General features: G+C 41.5%; 1 protein-coding gene across 1 annotated transcript in view; it reads left to right on the forward strand.

Moving 5' to 3' along the window:
• Positions 1–24,071, forward strand: part of LOC119651042 (protein pelota) — an 84,165-nt gene extending 60,094 nt beyond the window's left edge. The window contains exons 7-8 of the mRNA XM_038054362.1: positions 5,696–5,802; positions 23,343–24,071. Coding sequence (XP_037910290.1) covers positions 5,696–5,802; positions 23,343–23,449 — 214 coding nt within the window. The 3' untranslated portion in view covers positions 23,450–24,071. The remainder of the gene's footprint in view (positions 1–5,695; positions 5,803–23,342) is intronic.
• Positions 24,072–25,778: the final 1,707 nt, after the last annotated feature.

Below are 25,778 nucleotides of genomic sequence, written 5' to 3' on the forward strand. Positions count from 1 at the left end.
ATCACATACCTTATTAGTCATATGGGATTGTTCAGTATAATAATAATGATTTGGCAAACTGCAATTCTTATTTGGGGTTACATCATTAAACTGAAATATATAGGAAGGCCGAAGAAATCCCCTGTCCATGTTTATTAGTTGAAAAGTGGTTGAAATTATGCCTGATAGGTTGTGTAGTAGGCTTGCAAACTTGGCTAAACTATCGGGATCATGTTGAAACCCATGCTGTCGAAAACTATCGTCCTATATCCTTCTTTTCCAAAAATCTTAGGAGATGCGTAAGAAACTGCCTTTCATCTCGTTTTGGCTATCTCATTGTAAAGGAGTTTCATGCGTTTTAACACGGTCGCTCAACTGTGATCAATTGGTTGCAGTTCACCAACTTTGTTACAGAGTCTCTGAATACAAGAAAAAATGTCCTTACAATTTATACTGACTTCTCGAAAGCTTTCGACTCTATTAACCACTCCTGGCTTCTCACCAGACTCCGATCGGATGCATTTGCAACAACTATTCTCTTTTCGTTGAGATCTTTCCTAGATGATAGAGAGAATGGTTTCTTCTTCAATAATTGCATCGCAACTCCATTTAACCCTCATTGAGGGTACCCCAGGGTAGAGATATGTAGCTCCTTAATGTTCATCCATGTGAATGTTATGACTCATTATGAAAGAGGCGAATCGACTGAGAAAAATCGGGGAAGGTAAAGTGGCAAACATCAGCGCTGCAATTACTCAATGTTACGAGGTTGAGGAGAGTATTTCCAGGCTCAGGTCTTATAAGTCACCTGGCTGGAATGAGGTGACTGAAGATATGCAAAACCATCTCTGACGGACCATCCCATCTCATGTCCAGTACCTCTCTGAATGTTGTGTGCGGGAGAGCTATTTCCCGGTGTTCTGGAAAACTACTGTTTTGATCCTCAAGTTGCCAGAGAAGGACAGGAGAAATCCTCGGTCTTACAAGGACATATCTCTTATCCCGAGAAGGGAGATAAGAGGTCCTGAGGAAGATTGTGGTCCAATGACTCGGTCATCTACCAGGTGTACAAGCTTAAACCCGCTGTTTTTTTTTTAAGAAAAACACATTTTTTTTATAGGAACCAAAAAAAACTTTATTCAAAATACTGACCCTTGCTATCTACACATTTTTTCCATCTCTCACGTAATTTATGGAGACCATCCCGATAAAGTTGTTGATCTTTCGAGGCAAATCACTCACCAAGCCATTTTCGGACTTCTGAGTAAGAATCGAAGTACTGCTCAGCGAGCGAGTGGCCCATCGATGAAAACAGATGATTGTTGGATGGGGCCAAGTCTGGTGAATAAGTGGGGTGGGGTAGTATCTCCCAGTTGAGCGTTTCTAAGTAGTTTCGCACTTTTTTCGACGTGTGCGACGGAGTATTATCATGGAGGAAAATCAGCTCATTTGCTGATATTCCGGCCGTTTTTCATTCAGAGCACGATGTAATCTTGTGAGTTGTTGGTGATAAAAGTGGGCATCAACAGTTTCACCAGGTTTCAACAGTTAATAGTGGAGAATACCCCGCTGATCCCACGACACGCACAGCATTGTCCTCTGTCCGAAGCGATTTGGTCTTGCAAAAAATGTCGCTGGTTGGCCGGCATCAACATTTTTTTCGTTTAGGATTCTCGAAATAAATCTACTTTTCGTCACCAGACACAGTTCGATGCAAAAACATCTTTCTTTTGTGTCTGGCAAGCAAAATTTCGCATGCAATTTGGCGCCGCTCCATCTACCTATGTTCTATTCATGCGGCACCCATTTGCCGATCATTTGAACCTTACCCATTGCACGTAGACGCATAGAAACGGCTTATTGAGAAAAACCTAATTTCTTGGCGAGCATTTTCTGCATTTAAGTATCGCCCTCGTCCAAAAGCGCCTCCAATTCGTGGTCCTTAACTTTCCTGGCCGATTTTCACGCTCCTTGTCGCTCAGATTAAAATTGTCATCTTCGAACCGACGGAACTAGTCTCGGCACGTTGTTTCCGATAGAACATTGTCGCCGTAGGCCTCCACAACAATTCGATGCGATTCAGCGGCTGATTTCTCCAAATTGAAGCAAAAAAGTTGAGCTCCCCGCAAATGGTCTTTTCCGGGAACAAAACTGGCCATGATTATTGAAGAGAAAAAATATGTTTGTGCATGAAGTTGCTGATGATATGGACTGACAACAAAAAAAAGTATATGGCATGCTCATAGCAGCTGACGCCATCTGTGAGCAAACAGCGGATTTAAGCTTGTACACCTGGTATGTTGTCGAAACTTCGTGAGTGTGGCTGCCAGGAATTAGCTCTTCCATGGTAGGAAAGCATTTGTCCAAGGTTCTAGTGAGCATATGCGGGTTAATGTAGAGCGCGACTGCCCGAAGGGATCTATCGCAGGTCTATTTACATGGTTGTTGAATGCATTGCGTAAGCGGATGATCTCTTCATTTTTGTTGAGCAGTCGTTGTTGAACAGTCGGCCAACGGGGTGTTGAGTACATGCGCATCGTTAATGTGTGATCTCTTAAGACCGGTGTCAACGGAAAAAACGTCGCGATATCGTCCACCACTCGTTAAATTGAACAAATAATAATAATCATTTGCACAACAATCTAATTGGATCAGGGCCTTGAAGAGTGTCAGAGCACTTCATTCAAGACCGTAACGGAACACTGCAGTACATTGTAGGAGCATTGCGCTCGCCCGAGATTATTACCTTGATTTGATTCATGTATCCATTCACAGCTGATTCGACTGGTATCTGACATCCAGTCATGATAACAAATCCCTTTGCCGCCAATGAGGTTTGAACCGTGACCTTTCACTACGACGGGGTCTAAGCAGAAAAGCTGATCCATGCATGTAGGACTCTTTCTTGCTCTGTTGTATGATTTTGTGATGACAGTGCAGGGCAGGACACTGCTCTACGCTTGTCAGCGAGTGGCATTATTAGCGTGTGTTCCTGTGCGTCGCATGTTTTCGGCCGACGCCATGTAGGTATTGTTGGGTGTTCCTCCTCTTGATCTTGAGGTAGTCAAACAGATTTAATTAGTGGTAACCAGGTGTAGGGATTAGGACCGCTTGCGGTCAAAAGGTTGTTAAATGAGAGGATTACATCTAAGTGGCAGATTAGGCAGTACAAATGTGGAAAAGGTCGGATCACATATGAGTTCCTAAAATGGTTGTCTGCCAGAGGAAGTTCTATTGTGGATTTCGAGCTCGAAATAGGCTTCCTCCTGACGGGCGTGGTAACTTGAATGAGTTTCTTTTCTCACGAAAGCTTGCCTCCAGTCAGGGTTGTGTTCTGTGTGGGATAGATTCAGAGCGCTGATTTCATGTTCTTTGTATCTGTCTACCGTACTGTGACATTACTAACAGTGATACGCTTCAATGCGCTAATCTATACACGCGTACTGCCTTTCGGCGCCAGAGAGGAAGAGATGTAGTATAATGGCCCATTGGGCAGTTGCTTGTGTTTTATGTTGTCTTGTTATGTTTGATTTGTTGTGTTATACGCAGAGCGATAGTCGACTCGTGAAAATGTTTCATTGTGGTCCATCCCACCGGACTGATTCCAGTCAAGCCGTTGTCCAAGTATGCAATGGGACTTACATCAAGTGGGTCTTGCCACGAAACCTCATCGGAGGTTATCTAGTATCATGGCCAACAAGTTGACCTCCTGAGAGTATATGTTTCAGGAGCATTCTTCGGAGATTTGCTCTAGGCTTGGTTATTTGCGGTTTCAAGTTTCATGGTGGGTATGCCCATGTCGCGGACAGAGCTCCTTGTTGCCTCATACGTGGAATTGCACTGTGCAGCCCGGGTACCGCATTCCTTAGTTGCGACAGGGGTGTTAGATGTGTCTCATATCCACTGGTATGAATGCTGAGCCGGCGCTTACACCAGTGCCAAGAAAGATAAAAACGATGTCATTAAAGGAAAATTCTATGTTTGACTGGCCTTACTTCTGCCATCAAAATGTTAATAGGAGATTTCAGTGCGTCAGGGGCACAAAGGAGGGCAGACCCTAAGACTTATTGATTCCGCCAGTGGCAAAAATTTGTTTGTGAGCTTTATCTGCTTCCCATATGAGAATATTCTGAATGTCAGGATTCAGATATCGAATTCTAGAACTCAATTATGAATTGGAGAGAGCAAAATCGAGATAAAATAGTGGAAACAGTGCACTTCAACCAGCGAATGTGCTTCGGAGAAGGCAAAGACTGCCTATCGGCCGGAAAGGTGATGGCCACAGTTTTCTGGGATCCACAAGTTGTGATCTGAATCGACAACCTGTAGAAAGACAAAATGGTCATGCCAAATTAATGGGCCGATTCGACGCCGAATTGCAGAAAAAAGGCCCCATTTGACGAAGAACAAAGTATTCCTCCACCATAACAACGAACCAGCTCACACCTCCGCCGCCGCCACGTTCAAATTGGGAATGGGGTTACGAACTGCTCCCCATCCACCGTATTCTCCAGATTTGGCCCCGTGCAATTTCTTTTTTAAACTTTAAAAAGTCACTCACCGGGCAGAAATTCGAGTCGAATGAGGTCATCGCCGCCACGGGGGCCTATTTGGCAGATCTCGAGAAAAAATATTGTTCAGACGGTTTAAAGAAGTTAGGTCAAGTGTATCGCTGAGAGGCGACTTATGTTGAGAATTAAATCGCCACTTTTCAAAAATTGCCTTTTTCTTTTGTAGGCTAAGTACTTGTCGAAACGCCTTCGTAATTGATGGCTTTCGCAGATCAGTGCAGCAAAAATCATTACATATTTTACGCGATCTTTCCTATTTTCGACAAACTTAAGGGGTTGAAAACTATTCAGCGCTACATTTGAAGGCGAATGTAATGCGTTCGAGCTACGATATCGTCACAAATCTCAGGAAGTGCAGGGCAATATGTGCCTTATTAAAAATGGAAATCTACTGTTTCACTGATTAGGGAAGTTAATGGAGGCGTGATCATGGAACGTTGAATTTCGATATTGTGGGAAAGTCGATGAATTTGATACTGCGCTGTTCTTGCAAGTAGATGTCTCCGAGAATAGGGATGTGAGAAAGAGGGAGGAGGGGGCGGTTCCTCCGAAAACATAAAAAAATAGCAAAAAGGATATAAAGAGTGCCCGAATCATGTTCACCCCGAGCCCGGGTTTTCTTTCTAAGGCCCTGTATATAGCGCATCACAAAATAATTAGATTTTGCATACAAAAATTAGCACTCAAGCCAACAATATACAAAATATTTGTTTCTTATCAGTTTTTATCTGTATATTTACAAACTTAACAAATAATCAAATAGGAATGTAAATAATTTCTGGCTGAGATTGTTCGGAATAGAAACCTTCAATTCGCGGTTTTGCTTACTCCCACGATGGGTCATTACAGATTCACAATGCTACTCCGATTCAATATAATTCCCATGCTAAATACATTCAAATTTTCCGGTTTTAACGTCAGAATCCATTCTGGAAATAGTCAAAATTAATTGTTTTCTTTATGCACTGGTGGGTGGTTATTAGACCAAGTCGACATTGAAGATTTCAAATAGACCCAAAAACTCGAATTCATTTTCAAATAAATGATTTTTCAAGAGTAACAATGGAGTTTCACTCCTGCAATATTTGAATTTAATTGCTTCCTCCACTTTCACTAAATTTATTTATATTTTTTTTTCATTCCAGGTGTCAGGATATAAATACAAGAAAGGAATATGTAAACTTAGTGGATTCTGTAAGAGATTCGGGCGGTGAAGTCAAAATCTTTTCTAGCATGCACATATCAGGAGAACGTAAGAAAATTTTGAGTTTTATTGGTTTATTTTAGAACTTCATTTCTGGAAGACATCATTTATGTAGCTGGCCCTAAAATATTTCATTCCTTCCATTAAAATTCGCTTTTATTAAAATTATAAGTCGTAAATGGCCCTGCTGTGGGAATAATTGCCAAAAAGTTATTTTGCCAAACCACATCATAGTCTAGGATTAGACAGATGTCTGAAAAGCAAAACAATTTACTTGAACCCTCATTCACCCTCATACTTCTCCGCAGCACTTGCATCTAATGTGAAATTGTTTTTTAGAAGATTCTTCAGTTTGATCCATAAAAAGCCCCAAATTGAGCAAACAAGCTAACAACGATCCTCCCTTATAGGTAGACTGTTATCTACAGATAATCCCATTCTTATGGCAATCTACTCTTGTCTGCTCTTTTGCTTTCTTTCCTAAAACTATTTATCGAAAATAATATCTTGACTGGCAATATTCTAGGTCATCGAGACAGTGCGAAAGCCGAAGTGAATAAGGCATCAGCTACGCGACCTTGGCTTCTTGCCCCGGGTTCGAATCTTAGCCATGTTCATGGATAAAATGAGCCTTAAGGCTAAGCCAGTTCTCACTTTAAAAAAAGTTCCATCGAATGTAAACTATTGGGCTTACGATTCCAACCCAAACCTTGATTTGAATCTGGGAATTACCCCCAACAACGCGAATTCAATTTTTAGGGTCCTTATATCTCTTATTTGAAGGAACAATGAAAATTTCGGCCCTTCAACAGGAATTCAAATTTACTTTCTAAGATTTAAGTTTATTTGTAATGCGATCCCTGATTATGGTGGAGGTTCTTTATCCTATGGTAAAGTTATGGGAAGAGATGGCCTAATTACCGTTAAGCAGTATATTCACACCTTCCCTTTCCTGTGAGTGTGATTATTTGACTTTCCCCCAAGAATTACATCTCCTTCATAATAATGAATGAAGTAAAAAAAGTTCTAAGCAGTTTTTGTTTTAACCCGAAAGAAATCAAGATAGTTAAAATTATCCGATTTAGATAAAAAATATGTCTGATAACGTTTGTCCATTTTGATGGCTACATACAACAGAAAGTTTTTGCTTGAATATATTCAGAACTTCAACTATGGATGTTTCGCTAGGGATGGTATAGTTCCGGTAAACTCTTCCCACTTTATGCTTCACTCGTCTGCCTAATTTGATTCAGCATAGCAATGTCCTGCCTCAATGAGTCGTGCCGGGCTTGGAAATTAATTTCCCATGGTGGCCCTTTTCAGTGACTTAAACCAGTAACACGAAAGAAAAACGTCTGCCCGTGTTTCTATGAGTCGCAAATGCTCGACCTACAAAAGTGACTGCAGTTGCAGCAGTGACATATCAGCACATTCGACACGCAGTCTCATCATTGATTGGAGGTAGAAATCTCGGAGTTGCTAGAGAAGCATAGAACCTGAAACCTGAACCCGAAATTTCTATTTACGCTCTTTGAAATTCGTCCCGAACCTAAGCGCAGAGGGATGGTAAAGAAGAGTGCTTCGACAAGAACTGAAACTTGTGCCCACAGTGCGGTGTAATGTTGATATCGCTGTCTCTGCCCCTATCAACCCTTGGTCACCAGTTTCCGCGATGATTTCAACTTCAACTTTAACCTGCTAAAATGACCGCTACAGGTTGTGTCGAAACAGTTGCAGTAGCCGGAGCCAGTCTCTTGAACGTCGTGGCGTTTAGAAGTCGTCCCACAATTAACGGTTTGGACGCAATGCTGTCCATTACGAGAACACGAGAAAGTCACCAAGTCACGATTCCCACCGATTATCCGTAAGGACCTTACATTTTTTCGTCTTCTAATTTTTTGTTAGTGGATTTTATGTTTGGCTGCCAGGTGCCGTGATAGCTTTCTCATTAAGTAATCTGCATAACACAAAGTTCTTGCACTTTCCTCAGCTAAGACGCTACCGTGACCTACAGCCAGACTAAAGCTATCCATCCCTCATCTTTACACAACCAGCTTGGGATCGGCTACGGCGCAGGAATTATTATTATTGTTATTCGGATTATCTCGAATTGATAGGTTTTCTACCGTTCCTTGTTACATTTTCGTTACTTCCTGATACTTGTGTTCTCTGACTTGTGCCCATAAGCCTTATTTTTCTTTTCGGTCGCTTCCCGACATTCCTGATTGCTTCTTGCTACTTGACTCCTGTTTCGTACAATGTAGAGGTACGAATCGCAATGGGCTCAGGATATTGCTTTGTTTAAATGTTCGACAATCGAGTGATGCCCGTGTCATCTTATGAATATCGCAATTTAGGAAGCGATGCATGCTTATTATTGCTTAGTAGTTCTTGTCTCCGATGAAGTGTATAAATCGTTGACTGTTATCATGGAGATTATACTCCTTTACTTTTATGGTTTTCTACATCGTCTTCTTTATCCTCTGTTGTTGTAGTTAATGGAATATGAGAATTTGAAGTTTGAATTTGAATTTGATTCGGATGACATCAATGACATTTTGAAGCCGTTTGAATCTTCCATTAACTGTAAAGACACCACATCGAATTTTTTGCTACTTCATAGCGATTTTCCGCTGCGAAGCCCATTTCGTTTTCTAGAGTACGGAAATGTTAACAATATTGCAAGATCCTCCTCCTCCTCCTGCTTCTATACGGCAAATTCTAAAATCCAAAACAATAGTACTGTTTTGCCAAGCCCATTGCTGCTCGATTCATTCATTCATTTCGTTTTATTTTCTCGGCAAACCTTTGTCAGTGACACATTCACGATCCTTTTAGAGGTGCAAATCACTACCTTGCTTTAGTTCCCTTCTTTTCCATGGGGGTTTGAATTACATCTTGTTCCTATGCAGTCTTCAATCAGGTTAAAAGCATCTCCACGGAGGGGCGCGGGGTAGGTATTAGAAGAGATTTCTTGCCTCTGTTAGTTTTTAAGGTTTTGTGTAAAACGATCAAAAAATCAAAATGTACGCACTTAACTACCCACCCAAAAATCCGAAAAAAATTAGGATGGTGCGCTTAGATGAAATTTAACCCTCAAAATATGTCCTATTCCGATATCTGCTCAAATAAACCAACGTATATTACCAACTTTTAGAAATTGGCTTAAAAAACTTCTTAAATTCATCCAATGTTCGCACCAGTATAGAGAACATTAGTTATAGTTATAGCAGTTCAAACATAGCAATTCCGAGCGAATTTACTGCTGAATTAACATTCGCCTGAAAGTCGCATTTATGAAGAATCTACTTCTCCCCAGCCCTTTGCTAATAATATTAAACTCAGAGTGGAATTTTTAGCTATGTGACACGGAGCTGTCATGCCCTCGTCGCTCCTCACATCTTCTTCTTTTTCTTCAGTCTTTGTCCCGTTCACAAGCGGGGTCGGCGCGTCGTGATCGGTTTCGCCATTTGATTTTATCAAACGCCTGGTCTGGATGTAATCGCGAGCCTTTTAAATCCCCATCCAGCGTATCAAGCCACCGTTGTTTTGGGCCGGCCTTTTGGTCACTTACCATTGACTTCGATGTTCAGACCACTTGTTTGGTAAGTGAATTCTCGTTAGCGCGTGTTACGTGACCACACCATCGAAAACGCCTTACTCGCAGTTTTTCCACGATCGGTGCAACCCCATATCGATCGTGGTTATCCTCATTTCGGATGTGATCAAAACATGTCACGCCACTAGTCCAACGCAACATCTTAGTCCCCATTACCGCAAGAAGCTGGTCATTGTCTTTTATAGTCGACCAACACTCAGAACTATAGAGAGCGGCAGATGGACGACATTGTAGTAAATTTTAGATTTCATACGTTCGCTGATACATCGATCACAAAGAACACCAGTTGTGGAATGCAACTTCAACCAGGTTTTCCATTGGTTGATAGCATTGACCCGAGGTATTTAATTCGCTCAGTTCTGGGCAGGTTATTGCCATTGACAGAACTGAGCGATTTAAATATCTCGAGTCAATGCTATCAACCAATGGGGAACTGCGTTATGCTCCTTACATAGGGAAACATAAAACCTGAAGCGTCAAGCTTCCGATTTCCCGACTTATTAGTGTTTGTGGCTTTATCTTGGTATATTCAGTTGGGTCGTTTCCTGCTGCACACATATGTTACGTATATCACCCCACCCACCTCTGACCCTGTGCAATTTTGCTGGCCGCTTGGGGTTGTAGAATGTTTGTAACCCTCCAAGAAAATCATCCAGGTGAAATTTTAAATTTTGTGCCTATTGTCCCTAAGTGATGTCTGAAAAGCAAATTTGAAAAGCGTTTTACGGAGGAAGAAGATACAAATATTCTTATTCACTAGGGGACTCGTAAGATAACGTAATAAAATTTCCAAAAATTCTTTTCCAAAACTCAACAAGATCTCAGAAAAAATAATTCAGCATCTACCCTCTGTAAGTTAGGAGACTACCCTTAAAATTCTCTAGGAGGAAGTGCTCATTTGCATAATTTATTGGCCGATTTAATTTTACGTTACTTACTATGGCCGGAAGTTGTCGGGGTAGGGAGATGGCCCCAAAGGCCGCACTCCATTAGAGACATCGATTGAGGGTGCGAATCGTTGTGAATCTCCTTTCTCAATTACGGGTCAGGAGTTTGTCGACTTCAAGGGCGCAACCGAGTCGATATTGTTTTTATTTCCCAAATGTAGCTTTGCGTGCGTTTTTCGGTTTCAGGTTCTGACGCGGCCCCGCATTGGTTTAATGACATATGGAAATTTTCTTAATGGGGTGGTAGAGATTTAGTGTTGAAAATGATATATACATTCTCCATCCTGGCTAGCACAGGCACGAGTCGTGTTAATTTCGTCAGTTTTCTTTACGTTTTTGGGATAGCTCTGTGCTCCTGATTAACCGTACTGAACCTGGAATGTCATTCTGGCCATCCACAACATAAGCCCTGCTTTATTTTACTACATTTTTCGTCTTAATTCAACGTCAAATACAGTTCTCCTAATCAAAAATGTCACTTGGTAGCTAAGACTCATAGTTCAAAGGTTGCCATAAAATTCATACCTTCTTCATGAAAATAGTCGGAAACATCCTAATCCCTCCAGATCGTCCGATTTATAAATAGAAACTGTTAATTGACAAATGTTTCCATTCACCATTAAATAAATCAATCAAAAGGAACATTATGAATTTCCGATCGCCTGAGGAATCCTCTCCACCGTCCCATAAGCCCAAGAAGCAAAAACCATCGGGTCTAGAGCATTTCGAATGCCATATTCTCAAAGTTAGCCTTGGCTCTACATTCGACCCAATGCAGGCATCCTATTCTGATCACCGACATTATTCCCATATATATTCATGTTGTAAGCAAACGTGTTTTGAATCGAAAACGTTTGCCACATTTTACAAGAGCCAGCTGAATCGATGGAGCTTCTTACTTGGCGAAGCAGAGGAAACACGTCCTACAAGATTTTCCGACTATATTTAGTGTTTGATCTTGTTATCATATAAACGCATTCTACGCGTAAACTTGAACCTGCGGTATCAATCGGTCGGAATTTGGTAATGCAAGATTTCACTTTGCTTCCACCACATAACTGCAGGCATTGCGATCTCGATCCAGTGGCCTCGCGTTTCTTCCTTCTCATTTTGGTAACGTAATGATCTGATCGTTAACATTGAGCATTCGAAAATAGAAAAATGAAGTAGAGACGAGATCTTAATTATTCTGAAAAAGTGTGAAAGACAACTAATTATTGTAAGATACGTGAAGACGTAGGGATTTTATCGTGAAGGGAAATGAGTTCGGATGGAACTTTCGTCTATTTTTAGTGTCGGAATAATGAAGATTTATTCTTTGAGGGCAATCATCTGGTGAAGACGGAAATAGAACGTTTCCCGGGGATTACATCAAGCCAGCTTGTTTATGAAATACATGTAGACCTATGCTTATAGACACATGTATTTTATCAAACCACTGTGCCTAATTCATCCACCCAATTTATCATGGAAATTCCTAGGAAATATTGTGTTTTCCCTAAAAGCTGCCGCTGGCAGTCTGAAGGCACTCTGAATCAGCTTCCCCGTAGAGTATCTTTTTAGTCTGAAATCTATTTAATTAGCTTTTGTTTCAAAGGTGAAAACATGGCGAATGACTAATAATTGTTTCTCAATCAAATTGGCCACTCAGAATCAAACCTGCAATTGATATCAGACGCACGTGAAGTCGGAAAATCCGTGAACTCATCTGATGCTTCTTCTACCTTAGATGTCAATGATGCACGGCCTTTGGGGCCCCTATCCTACCTCCGTATCTTCCGAGTAACACTGGCGTCACTTTCCTTGCATTTCCATATAATATCACAGAAAATACATCGGTATGGAACAACATGATGTTGACATAGTTGCTTTTACATATTTTGAACAGCACAACGAAAGCATATTTAACATTGTCAATGCGTCAAGCTAGATCAAGTTCGGGGCCGCCGTCGACAGAAATAAAATATTGGTAGTGATTAAGGTCATCATCATCTTCAACGGCGCGAAAACCGGTATCCGGTCTAGGCCTACCTTAATAAGGTACTCCAGACACCTCGGTTTTGCGCCGAGCTCCACCAATTCAATATCCGTAAGAACTGTCTGGCGTCCGGACCTACCCCATCATTCCATCTCAGGCATGGTCTGCTTCGTCTTCTCCTGATTCAGATAGACTAATTAATCAACCCCTTCGGTGTTCTGCTCATGAATACAAATAGATTGTGGATGTTTATTTTCAGTCAGACTTTGTTTGTCTCCTTTTCCGAAGCCAGAGCCATTTGACTTAGTTAGAGGAATAACATCAGGGCAGTCGAGGTGTTTGAGGAAAGATGGCATCGTTCATTGAACTCCTCCACGTCCTCCAGACAAGGTACCATGAAAACGGGAGGAAAAATTATTGGTGAAATTGGTGGACTTTTCTTTAGACTTCAAATTCCTCTGAACATTAAAGAATGAAAGTGAAGATTGAGAATGGTCATCAGGATGAAAATTTTAATGTTAACGTCCCTCACAGGACCATCAAAAGACTGAAGAGTGATTGCAAGCACTTTCCTAATGCAGTATATTTGTCATAGTGTACGTTATACTGAACTTCCCGTACGTTGCCACGGTAACGAGGCTATAGCGTTCTGCTTCCACAGATTCGCACGCATCCAGGTTTTGTGACGTCCTTCTTGAACATGATCGACAATTTGACCCACGCCAAAGGTAAAAATATTTTGATGATGTCCCAACGTCGATCAACATCCTCGGCCGGTTATTTAGGATTTGTGTCTTTTGCTGCACTGCTATATGACAGCTGATGCTGTCCTAAATACATACATTAACGCAATTGGTCAGTAAGTCGAACTTACCCTACTCCGATTCAGCGTTATTGTCCACTATTCCCTCCGGACGAAGCGGCAGTTTGCAACTATACCTAAGCACTCCGAAATTAAGAGAAGCTGGCTTTTTCTGCCTTCTCTCGCGCATAGTCTAGGTCCTTCTTGAAGTTCACCTTAGTGTTGATCATCACCCGTAGATACCTATTGATCGATGTGGAATATTGACAGTATTTTACTTCCTGCGTTTGGCGATAAAAATTACATTCGCCTTTTCGTCCACCAATTTTCGTAAGCATAATTTGATGCCATTAATAACGAAATTTCTATCTGCTTACACGCTCTCGGGGTGCTTCACAACTACTAATATCGCTAAATTGTCTGCAAACGCAATCAATGTAGCCTCCTCTGTCACACAAAACACTCCATCATATATAATATTCCCTAACAAAGTTCCCAATATAGAACCTTGAGAAACATTTGCTTTCAGAATGTATTTTTTCGGCCCGTCATATATCTCGTACCAGAGAATCTTCTCCTAGAGATAAGGCAAGACTAATCAAGCTAAGCACCCAAGGACATCAATCCAAAGTGGCCGAATAAAGAATATGGCTGATGTCCATCAGCACCCCTGCGCAGCACTTACCAATATCTATCACGAACCAAATTCACGACCATTGCTATTGCATCAACAACCTTTGAACGACCTCGCCGAACTCCATGAAACGAAACAAAATATTCTCTTAAGGCTCGACTTTCGCCAGAATGGATTCACTTTTTGGTGAAGGCAATCATCTACGACGGTGTCTGAAGCATCGAGGAATACGGCTAGGGGTGCATCCTACTTTCAGTAGCTGTTGCTTGGTGTGCTCAAACGCCTGAACAGCCTCTGGACGCTACGCAATCAGGCGAGAATCATTGGTCTTCGACCAAACAAGGAACCGTTAAGTTTCGATTGATGGTAGCCTTGGACAAGAAGCGACAGCAGAAGTTTAACATGCCCAAGAACCTTCTTAGATCCTTAACTGTTTTCAGAGGCGGAAAGCTCGAAATCGATTGCTTTTTGACTGGGTCTGGTTGAATGCCTTCAGGGGTAATCACGTGGCCGAAGAATTTCACCTGCAATTGTAAAAATTAAGATTGCATGTACTAGACCGACCTCAAGATATTGAAACATGCACTCTAGGTGTTCTAAATACCCAGACTCAGAGGAAGACACGACCAGAACATCATCCAAATAAACGAAACAAAGGTAGTGGTTTCGCAGTACAAAGTGGATGAAATGTTGCACCGCATTGCACTGTCCAAAAGTCATCCTAGTGAACTCGAAGAGTCCGAAAGTTTTCGAAATATCCTAGGGACCTCTAGGGATTTGATGGTATGCTTTAACTAAGTCCAAGGTTGAGAAAATACAGTTTGCGATAGAGTGCGCAAAATTGTGGATGAATGAAATGGAGAATCCGTCTGGAATCGTCTGGGCATTCAGACGTCTGTAATCGCCACAAGGTCTCCCTTCGATATTAGATTTAGTGACCATGTGAAGTGGTGAAGACTAACATTAAGAAGTTCTTCGAACTCTTTCGGCGCAACGCAACTAGGAGCTTCTGCAGTGGTAATAAACGCACCTTAGAAATGTTAGGGGAGCCGCTAGTAGTGTTGATGGGGTGCTGAATATCATGCAATGTGATCAGAGACTATGCTCGGTAGCTATGTTGCGGTATTTTTGTGCGCGAAACGTCTTCAAAAACAATGGAAAGAGTGTATGGCGTGCAGATTGAAATTCTTCCATATAACCTAAGGGAGGTTGTGGGGTCAATGAGTGCTGATCGTCGATGTCCTAGACTCATATATACCTGCCTGTCGATGAGGAGTTCGCTGCCGGGAGTTTTAGCAGTGTTAATTCATGATTCCAGGATGCGCCTTTGTCTATTAGGTAGTGGCGCCAGCTCAAGGGATCGTAAATTCTCAGGTGATGTGATGTTGGATTTCACAGCAGTTATTGAGGGATCTGCCTCCATTTTGCCTGTGGACGTCCTAAGTGAAGCAACCTGCAAGGACAACCGGCTCACGAAAGAAACGAGGGTTAGAAAAAATACAGGAAAGAACGAAGGAAAAAATGCTGCGATGTTTACTTTTTAATTTTAAAAGATTTGCTCGAATGTACTACTAACTATTGTATTATTAGTTTAAAATCCTGCTCCTTCATTTCACTTTCCATCCGGGGATTCACGGGGGTCAAATCGTTGGATGGAACGATTTAAATTTTGTAGGAAGTACGATACAAACGCTGCGACAGTCGCGGTCAACAATTCACATAGAGACGACGCTTGGCAGACACAATTGTGCTTGGCGGCAGAAGAGTCCTTATGCGCTTCGGAAAATCTTTTTGAAGGCTGCACAAACCTAGTCAGAGTTAGTGGCAGAGACGGGGATAACACTGTCTTGCATCAGACTTTCGCGTCCTTCTTCACTTTCACTTTACCAGCAGAAAATTACAATTAAAAACGACACTGGAGCAAATTACTTTGAAAGAATATGTGGAATAAACAAGAAAGTTTATACATATCAAAAAAAGGAAAAGTTGCTCGAGAAGAGTTTTGCCGGAATCTGCCTTGGTTTCCAATGCCGTGTTACGGCAAAAAGTCATCTCTATGACTTGGTTTTCTTTAATATTCTCCAACCTGAACTAAACTCAAAAAGCTTATCAGAGTATAAGAGCACAATTTTGCATAAAAGAGTGGAGAGACTATCATCATGTCACCTCACAAAATGCTTCCTACGGCTGAAGGTCCTGCATTTGCTGAAGGAATTAAATGCCTGTCTAAGGACATGCATTCGTCATGATAGCCAATTCTAATCCTCATATCATAACTAGAAGAAAGGCATATAGTATTTCACCATGGTCATATTTCAAAATGGTCAAACGTTCGGTCATTTAATGGCTTTCACCTGCTTTCTTTTCAACCATAAGTTTCGGACCATTTGTCACATTTCATTGCAAGTGAATCAGATGTCCTCTACTAAATAGGAAACAAAATTTAACCTCGTTGACACTCAGTTATTGAAACCTCACAACATAAAAGCCGAACCGCATCTATCAACATGACTATAAATATCCAGGATAAATAAACAAATGGCATAGTTCCAACATGTCTTATATTTTCATTTCGTACAAAAAGAGATTACCGAACAAATCCCATTGGTTGCGTACGGCGTACGAAGGAACATGGCACGATGCACTATGCTGAAGCTGAACATGTAAACAAATCTTGGCACATTCATCTAACGCAACGAATAGTACAATAACATGGTTTTGTTCTAAATTTATATCCGCGGCAGTAAACTGGTCGCACTGCTGCTGACAGAAGAAAAGATTGTGATCCCGAGACTTTTACACTTTGACTGGATGACTAGGTAACTTCCGAAATTACACTTTGGTTTCGTATAATGAATTCATTTGATCAAATTAAATTCAAGATAAAATGATATCTTGAAAGCAAGTTAGTACTCGTGGCTTTTATGTAAATACCACCGGGGTCGTAAGAAAAAATGAGCCCCTCGATATTGCACAATCAACATAATTGCCACAAAGGTGAAGCAGCGCCTGATGAGTTCCCTCTATTCTGAATGAAATCCCTTCCCTCGGGATAACTCCGGTCCCGAAGAAATCACAGCTTTTTTCTCTCCACCTCCCTCCTATCGGTAGGCCTGGATATAGTACAAAACAGTAGGTCTATTTTGGACTGAATGGGGGGACAGTGTAGAGAGAGGATGACCTTTTCCGCTTTTATAGTCACTGTTAACGTAGCACAACATAGTTGTTCCTCTTTTGTATGCGCGCTATGCAACCCTTTCAAATGAATCTCCGTCTAATCATGCTGATATCTGCTGAAATAATTCGCAGAAAAACTTAAATCAGCTCTGGTGGCAAACGCGCCGTTTATAAACGTCGGACGAGTCCTCAGTAGGAATGTGATTCATGCATGTACTTCGCCTTCGTCTCGGGAATTGGTGTCAAAAACAGCCGCTGGATACATCCTCCAGGAATTCTCCTGGAGCATATGCTCTCAGAGGGCCATCCCGGTTCCCATGGTACCAGATAACCTCCGGTGAGGCTTCGTGGCAGAGCCACTTCAGATGAATTCCTTGCAGACTCGAGTCTGATCGCCCTCCTCGAGTACGTGGGGACGAGCCGCTGGGTACAGAAAAGCATGCGTAAACTTTTAAAGTGAGTAGATTGGCTCATGCATAGTTCTCCCTCTGCTCGTCATTGAATGCTGATTCTTACCCACATTTCCGGCTCTCCCAGTTACGTCACACGCAAACTCGTACAGAATTGATCCTACTCTGAATATTGCCTGCAAGGAAAATATCTTCAACGTACAGAATGAGAAATAACTATTTGCCAATCTTCAAACTCATTTTGTTCGAATCGAAATTCACTTACGACTGCATCCTTGACGTTCATATGCTTCATGAAAAGATCCTTCCGATGGTAGTAGGAGCGTACTGGGCGTAATCAATGTAGCAATTGGTGCACAAGTCTGGTCATAATCGACCATTGTCTTTTTGCGCATCCTTCATCAGTCTTGTTTTGTATTTTTCAAATTTTCGTGTTTCTTGATCCAGAAGACCCACTTATTACTGATTTGTCAGTGAAGGGATATGTTCCTCTGTGCCATCTAGAAGAGCTTCCATTTCTTCATGTGCTGCCTCGAGTCATTCTTTCTTATAATTTCTCTTGTGTGTCATCGAAGGTAATGGATACATTATTGACAAACGTTTGCATTTGTGAAGCTGGTGCAACTTAACTCTGCAGTAAATAACCTGGAAGTTTTCTTCTATCTTGTACATTTGCCTGATATTTGATCTTACGGTTTTTTAAGAGGTGGAAAACTTTAAAATACTAACCTCAGGATTCACGTGCCTTGGAGGCATGGGTTTTTATCTACTAAAACCATTTCTCCCTAAGCTACGATTGAGATTCGCCCCATCCAGCAGTTTCCTTTTCATATTTCAGCTTCGCATTTGTTGTACACTATTTTAATCCGAACGCTGTGTTGATTATTTGTAGCACCTCGATTAGGTCCTTTTCTGATAAATTTTTGCAATATTCTTCTTGAAGTTTAACACTTTAATTTCTGTCCTCACGCCGCACTGGCTAATGGTCACATTTTTTTAACTAGGGTTAGGCTTTTAGACGCTTTTGTATCTAAGGGCTGGAAGTTACTTTCTAGATGCTTTGTGAAGAGGTCTGGCTTATCTTGCAGTTCTTGCTATGTAGGTTGAATTCCAGTTTTCCTGCTTAATAGGTGGAACTTGCAGAGCTTTTTTTAGATCTGTCGCAGCCTTTCACACTAAATAGTCTGTGTCTTTTTGTACAGTTCTCTTTAGCTTTCAAGCCTTGGGGGACTCCCAAACGGGTCAAGTTGGATCTTAGAAAACCGGATGGATCTTTCGCGAACTCTAGAATTGAGTCTGTACACACTCTCTTGAAAAACACACCCAGAAGAACAGGTGGCAGACTTGGGAGGTAGAAAATTGACGGTTTCTGCAAATTTTTCAACACAAAACACTGCGGCATCGGTTATCACCGACGAAGAAACGGGAGCTGCTATAATGTCCTTTGAACACTTTAAAGCACTTGACATGGACTGCATCTATCCAGTGATGCTAAAGGGGGCATGAACATTTAGAGTGGCTTCTAAGAAATATTTTTCGGGGATGTCTTGCTCTGGGCTCTTGGCAGACCGTTAAGGTAGTGTTCATACCTAAGTCTTAGAAAGATGACTATTCAAATCCAAAGACCTTGAGACAAATCAGCTTAAAATCAATCTCGCTGAAAAATCTGGAGAAACTGGTTGAGCGTGACATTCGTGACAATGCACTAAGATCTTCACTCGTTGGTTTCAAGGATAGAGAGCACAACTCTAAAAGACGAGTGGGCGATGGGTGTGCTCATGAAGGGCCCTTTGACTGTACGCTTTTCCAAAAACTTTGTGATTTAACCAGATTTCTTGGTGCTGATGAAAATTTAATTAAGTGCATCTGAGCTATGCTAACGCAGAGACTGCTGTGTTCTGAATTGTGGATTGACAACGCTCTTGTTGATTTGATTGACAGTTGGTACCTCAGGCATGGTTTCTCAGTAAATCCGAATAAAACCACAATGGTATTAGTTACAAAAGGAAGGAAACTAAATGGTTTTTGCCTTTCGTAGATGAGAGGTATAATCCTTAAAATTTCCTAGGAAATGAAAAATCTGGAAGGTATTCTAGACAAGAAGCTTCTTTGGAGCGAACATGTAGAGGTAAAGATGAAATGAGTTCACACAGCTTATCAGCTGTACAAGCGGACCTTTGTCTCGACATGAGGGCTTAGGCCTCAGGTAGTAATGTGGAATATATGCTGCTATCTCCAAGCTGATGTACGCTTAGGCATCCATCGTATGGTAGGTTAAAGTGAAACAAAAAGTCTTCACTGCAAACTGACCTCACTGCAAAGAACTATCTATCTGGGTATTACCGGTGCCTCGAGCACGACATTCGGCCCAGCTCTAAATACATTAGTCAGTTTGTAGCCCAGCTCATAGACAATTTCGAGTAGATTTATGGGGAGAAGGAAGAAGGACACAGAGCATTGGAAGCGTTATTGGGAGAACTGAGTCAAGTTTTCGCAAAGCATTTTGATGCTCGGATCACAAAATATCTGTTTGATATAAGATATGAAGTTATCCTGATAGGTAGAGAAAATTGCGACCAACCAGAAAATGCGAGGCAGGATATACTAAGGTCTTCTTCACAATTGGCTCAAAAATAGAATATAGTTCTGGAGCAGGATCTACCTTTGGAATAAAAACGAGAAGTGAGTAGTGTATGTAATAGTGATCCTAAGAGCAGCAGTCTGGGTGATTGATAAGCGGTTGGAGGCCAGGTGCATCACAATCTGCAGCGATAGTCAAGCTGCATTGAAGGTGTTGCATAGCTCTTTTATCATTCCAAAAATCGTCCAGCAATGTAGAAACCATTGAACTTTTTTTCTAGATTCAATAAGGATGAACTGCTCTAAGTACCTGGTCACTGTGGTGTAGATGAAAATGAAATCCCAGATGCCTTAGCTGAAGAGGGTTCAATTTTCTCCATGCCAGAACCAACAATTGGTGTGTCAGTAGCATTGACTAATGAAATAGTAACAAGCTTCCCATAATGACAGGCGGCAGAGCCTTATACTGTTAAACACACTAAACTTTTCCTTTCAGATCCAAACAAGCATACTGTAAAATTTATCCAGTCGAAAAGCAGGAAAACTTTCAGAAGTATTGTAGCATTCTGACTGGCCATAAGTCATTAGTTGAACATATGCTTGGAATATGGATTCTCCAAGACGATATGTGACTGCCCTGCCTATGGACCCATCAGACACCACATTTTTGGTACTGATGTGCTCCAGTTGCTGCTGGTAACTTCGCAACCACTAACGAAAGTCCTGTGATACATAAACAATTCCGGAATATTCTGTTAGATGGACGAATCGAATACAATGAGCCAGCACTCAGACTCAGATGCTTTGCAACTCCATCATCTCGGATACATACACATATTCCTCCCTTCTATTTTATAAATCTTCACTCGGTTACATCAAAACTGATTGGTACGTTATGTAGCCCTAACGGTGCTTAAAATATGTGTTTCACCGATCGTATTCATCCGTAGAAGTTCTCCAGAACTCGCAACTTGATTCTTGACAGATTCCGTAAGTTTTCTTTCTTTGCTCAGATTAATAGGGGAGAAGTTCGACACCTAAATTTGTGCCTGCAACAACTTTTTTGAGATAATTGAATAGGTGAAAAAAATCTTGTTCGATCCTTACTGCACTATTTTGTTTTGGACTCTAGTGCTCGCTGTTGACAGTAACGCTCTCCCCGGTCCCATTTTTGATAAAGTGACAATGACGGCTGCGGTGGTGGAGATGGTTACACTTCAGCCTCTCGATCTCGTTGTTCCGGGGTCGAGTCCTGGTCATCTTCGATGTTTGTTTTATTCTTGCTGCCCCACTATGCTGTAGGCTTATCATTTGCACAGCATTAAGTGTGATGATAATGAAACTGGAGCAGAGTTCATTGAAACCTGAGCTGTGTGGCGAACAGGAGAAATACAAAAACCATGTTTTTTACCTATGTAATGATGTCTCGTGAATTTCTAGTGGCTCATGCTAAATGCGCCCCCCAGCAGGGAAGACTCGCTATAGTCTAAACGACCGTATATTACCTGGGCATCTCAGGTGCCGATGACGTGCATTTCATTCGAATCATAAGAGAGCCTTAATACTACAGCAATACTAGCAGACGACAAAACAATAAAAATACAATATTTGTTTTTTCACCAAATTTTTAGCCAATATAGGAAATAATCTTCTCAACCAGTTTATTATTATCGTATATACTGATATATCATATCTGATGGTAGGATAGCGCTGTGGTGCACCGTTTTGATGTCGCAAACTTCTAAGGCCAATACTGTTGTGGTAAAAGCAAGAAATACGGTGTCCAGCTGGTTCAAATTTTCAGAGTTAGCCTCTTCATCCTGCATCCACAGATTTCTTTGAGATGGTTTACCTAGTGTCTGCAGCTTGGCTCTATTTAGAGGTGGGCAGTCACAAAGGAAGTTTCTGAAGGTTTCTCCCTCCTTTACGCAGTTTCGGCAATGCAAATTGCAGAGTATACCGAGTCTGGTGGCATGGTCCTGCCAGTGCATCCTGCAGATCGTCGTAATCTTGTACACATTTGCACGCTTCTAGCCCAAAATCGCTCGCGATCGGGTTTTGTTACAGGCGGGTCCATTCCTCCTTTCATTTGGCGCAGGTGGTGAGCATGCACCATCTGAAGTCAGCAGCTGCTTAGTAATAGATGCCGCTCCGGCTAGTCATCATTGGGTCTATGCCCACTGAAAGATTGGCAAGAGAAGAGTCCCGCCTGGCCAGTCTTTTTGCTCGCTCACTTTCCTCTAAGTTCTTATGAGCGGGAAACCAGAAAAGAGTGATTTTGAGCGTACTCTCAAAGTAGCGCTTCTCTGCACTGCCCCTGACGCTTGAGAATATCTTCATTGAGTTCTAAACCTTATTGCCCACCCGATTGTCAGTTAGATGGCTAAATAACGCTTGCGGTTCGGATAGACTTCTAGTATCGCCAGTACTTCCATTGTTGATGCGTCGGTGAAGATTATTGTGTCATAACCTTACACCACATCCCCGGTCCTCTGCTCTGCCCAGGTTGGAAAGTTCACAGCAAAATTCCTGTGTAGTAAATTGAAAGCACCTGTCGGGGAAGACTGTAGAGCCCCAGTAGCACCTACACACGCGGTTGTTCGAAACCTAATAAACTTGGTTTTATTGCACTTTTGCTCAGCGCCTGCCACTGCACAATAGAACCATACGTTAGGTTAGAACAAACTACGGCTGTGTACATATATCCGGAGAACCATCCTCCTCCGCAAACCCCATTTCCTTACAAAGGTCCTCATGTAGGAGTAAAAGGCTATACAGGCCTTTTTAGCCTTCAGCTCTATGTTCAGTCTCCAATTTAACTTAGAATCCGGGATCACGCCCAAATACTGCTAGTAGGGGTGGAATTCGGCTACCCTTGTGTTGGTGGTGGTCACCTCCGTTTTGATTGAGAACTGATGTCAAGTAGCTACTTACCAAGATGGGCCCTTCGGCCAAAAATGAGCCTTATTCTTGAAAAGAATATTACGATAAAGCAATATGTTGACTTCCAGTTCAATGTTAGCCCTTTGAGTCCATTATTCATTACATCAGCTTGATCTTATAAAGTCGTAGGCCGAGATCCTTAAGTAATGAAGCGAATAGACACACTTCCAATTGTTGCATGATGGAGAATCTTATATTCTTTATAAAAACAGATTCATTCCTCTCTAATTATATAAACCTAAACATAAGTGCATAAACCGAATTAAAAGCGCACTCAAATAAAATTTAGACAACATCAACTTTATATCCTCGGCTGTACTCAGCACGCAAAACTCCTCATCAGCTTAAAGTGAAATTTCTATTTTCATCGCAAGTCACCGCGAAGCCCACCCTGCTAGCTGCGTAATGTTCGCCCTGCTTTCGCTAAACCGTCTTTTGATCTCTGTTCATTGGAAGAACGCATCCTCATTTCAGACTTTTATGCTTCTTTCTTTCCAGAATTATCACAATTAACAGGTGTTGCTGCAATCTTGCGATTCCCCATGCCTGAATTGGAAGAGGACAGCGAAGGCGAGGATGACGATGATAAATCAGAAAGCGACTAGAAACGCACATACACATTACGAAAATGTATCACCAGCAATGCGTTCGCGTAAAACCACAAGATAAACTTATGAACTAAGAATTGAAACTGATCCCGCAAGAGAAGGAAACGAATTAAACGAAGCAAATTGAATTTACACATTTAAACTGAATATACATAGAATATATATTGAAGAACCAGGGGATGGTTTCCTTTAAACGACCCTCTGCAGTTTGTTTATAATATTTATAAAAATATATTTTGTATAGAATAATTTCTTTAATTATTGATTAATATTGATTTTATTTTTTAAACGAAATATTACAAGAAAAAGACACTAAAAACGGCTCCCAAATGTTAACGTCAGAAGCAGATAAATACAAAAGTCGACCTCAAATTGTTAATCGAAACAAATAGCTGCACTTCAAACAAGGTTAACCAATATTACAACAATTATACAACAATATCTGTTTATTTTTGCTGTTTTATTTTCTATTTGATTTTTGTCATGTTTTATTTGTTAATGGAGTTTTTTATTTTTAAGCAACGCTTGAATGTAAAAAATATGCAAGAAAATTGGCCTCCAGGCCGAATAGCAAATATTGTAAAGGAAATTCAAATAAATATTTAAGAATGCAATAACATTCCCGTTTTTTGTTTTGCTATACTGTTTACAGAAAGTAGATTTTTTATATTCCCCCCGTGATGAGGTGGTGAAAACGAGAGTCCCTGGCAGACTTCCGCTTATTATAAATCACGATATAAGGCGTGACATAGCTCTCCGTTTACTTTCGCGATTCCGCTGAAATACAAAATACTTACTTTTCCAAAAATCCAACGATGAGATGCAACAAACATCACCAAACAATATATCATCATCATCACCGGCGCAACAACCGGTATCCGGTCTAGGCCTGCCTTAATAAGGAACTCCAGACATCCCGGTTTTGCGCCGAGGTCCACCAATTCGATATCCCTAAAAGCTGTCTGGCGTCCTGACCTACGCCATCGTTCCATCTGAAGCAGGGTCTGCCTCGTCTTCTCTAGGGCTAAATATATGGTTATCGTAAGATAGGGGATCTGCGACATAGCGCGTTAACGACACTTGTATACCACTGCTGCCGGCTCCTGTCAACGTGCTCCAACTCAATCCACGATTTTCTGAGAAGCTTCGGTTCTCTACTGTACTAACCCCGTATCTCTAGGACAACCCAACCGTCGGCCATCGCAGGATAATGTGCTCTATTACATTCTATAACCCGCAATTGAATCCAAATCCGTTTTCTAAACAACGCGTCCATGGGCGTCTAGCCCGTACGCCGGTAAAGCAATTTATCTGTTATTGAGCTTGAAGCTTTCTAATGACAACGGCGGACAATTTCTGCGTACTGCTCCCATATAGCAACACATGGAAAATATTGACTCTGAACAGTCTCATCATGATGTTGGTGAAGAGATGGTTGCATTTCTAGATTTTGCACAAAATAGCGAAAGTGTGTTCAACGCTCCTTGTGTGTGTGTGTTGTGGGAGTGACAAAGCCTCTGAGCATTAACACCCCAGTGGTCCATTGTTCTCGATTCCCCTGTCTAACGGAATATCCTGAATTCGTTTATGTATTGCAGGATTGTGGATGTGATGCTACCCGCTATAGTTGGAGCACATCAGAACCAAAAATCTGGTATCTGATGCGTCCATACGAGGGCAACTCACATTGAAAATGTTCCATGGATTCCGCTTCCTAATTACAGGGAGGACATGTATCATCTTGGAGAATTCCTATTCTGAACATATGGCCAGTTAGAATGCCCACAATAGTTCTGCAAGTCTTCCTGCTTTTCGACAGGATAAAGCAGCATTAAGGCTCTGCCACCTGCCATTATGGGAAGATTGTTCCTAGTTTTTGATAGCAACAGAAGACCTTAAGGATCGGATACACCTCAGCCTTGCATATTGTCCCAAGAGGAAAGCTCACTTCTCGTTTTTATTCGAGAGGTAGACTCCTGCTCCAGGACCCCGCTCTATTTTTGAGCCATCGAAGTAGAAGACGTCATATATCCTGATACGCATTCTTCTGGTTCATCCCAGGAAAAATGACATCGTTCACTGAGCCCCACAAAGCCCTCCAGCCAAGGTAACATGAAGTATATCACCAATAGCGAGAAGAAAAAGTATCGGTGACAAAATTCAACCATGGCGAACGCCGATTTGAACTTCAAACTCCTCTGAAATGCACCACGTGACATTTTGCGCCTTAATATGTTGTTCTAACAACAGTTATTAGTTTCTTAGCAATTCTGGATGGAGCATGTAAATACCCCTCCAATTATGGTATACAACATTATTTTTAAGG

Source organism: Hermetia illucens, chromosome 3 (assembly GCF_905115235.1).
Source record: "Hermetia illucens chromosome 3, iHerIll2.2.curated.20191125, whole genome shotgun sequence".
Lineage (NCBI taxonomy): Eukaryota > Metazoa > Arthropoda > Insecta > Diptera > Stratiomyidae > Hermetia > Hermetia illucens.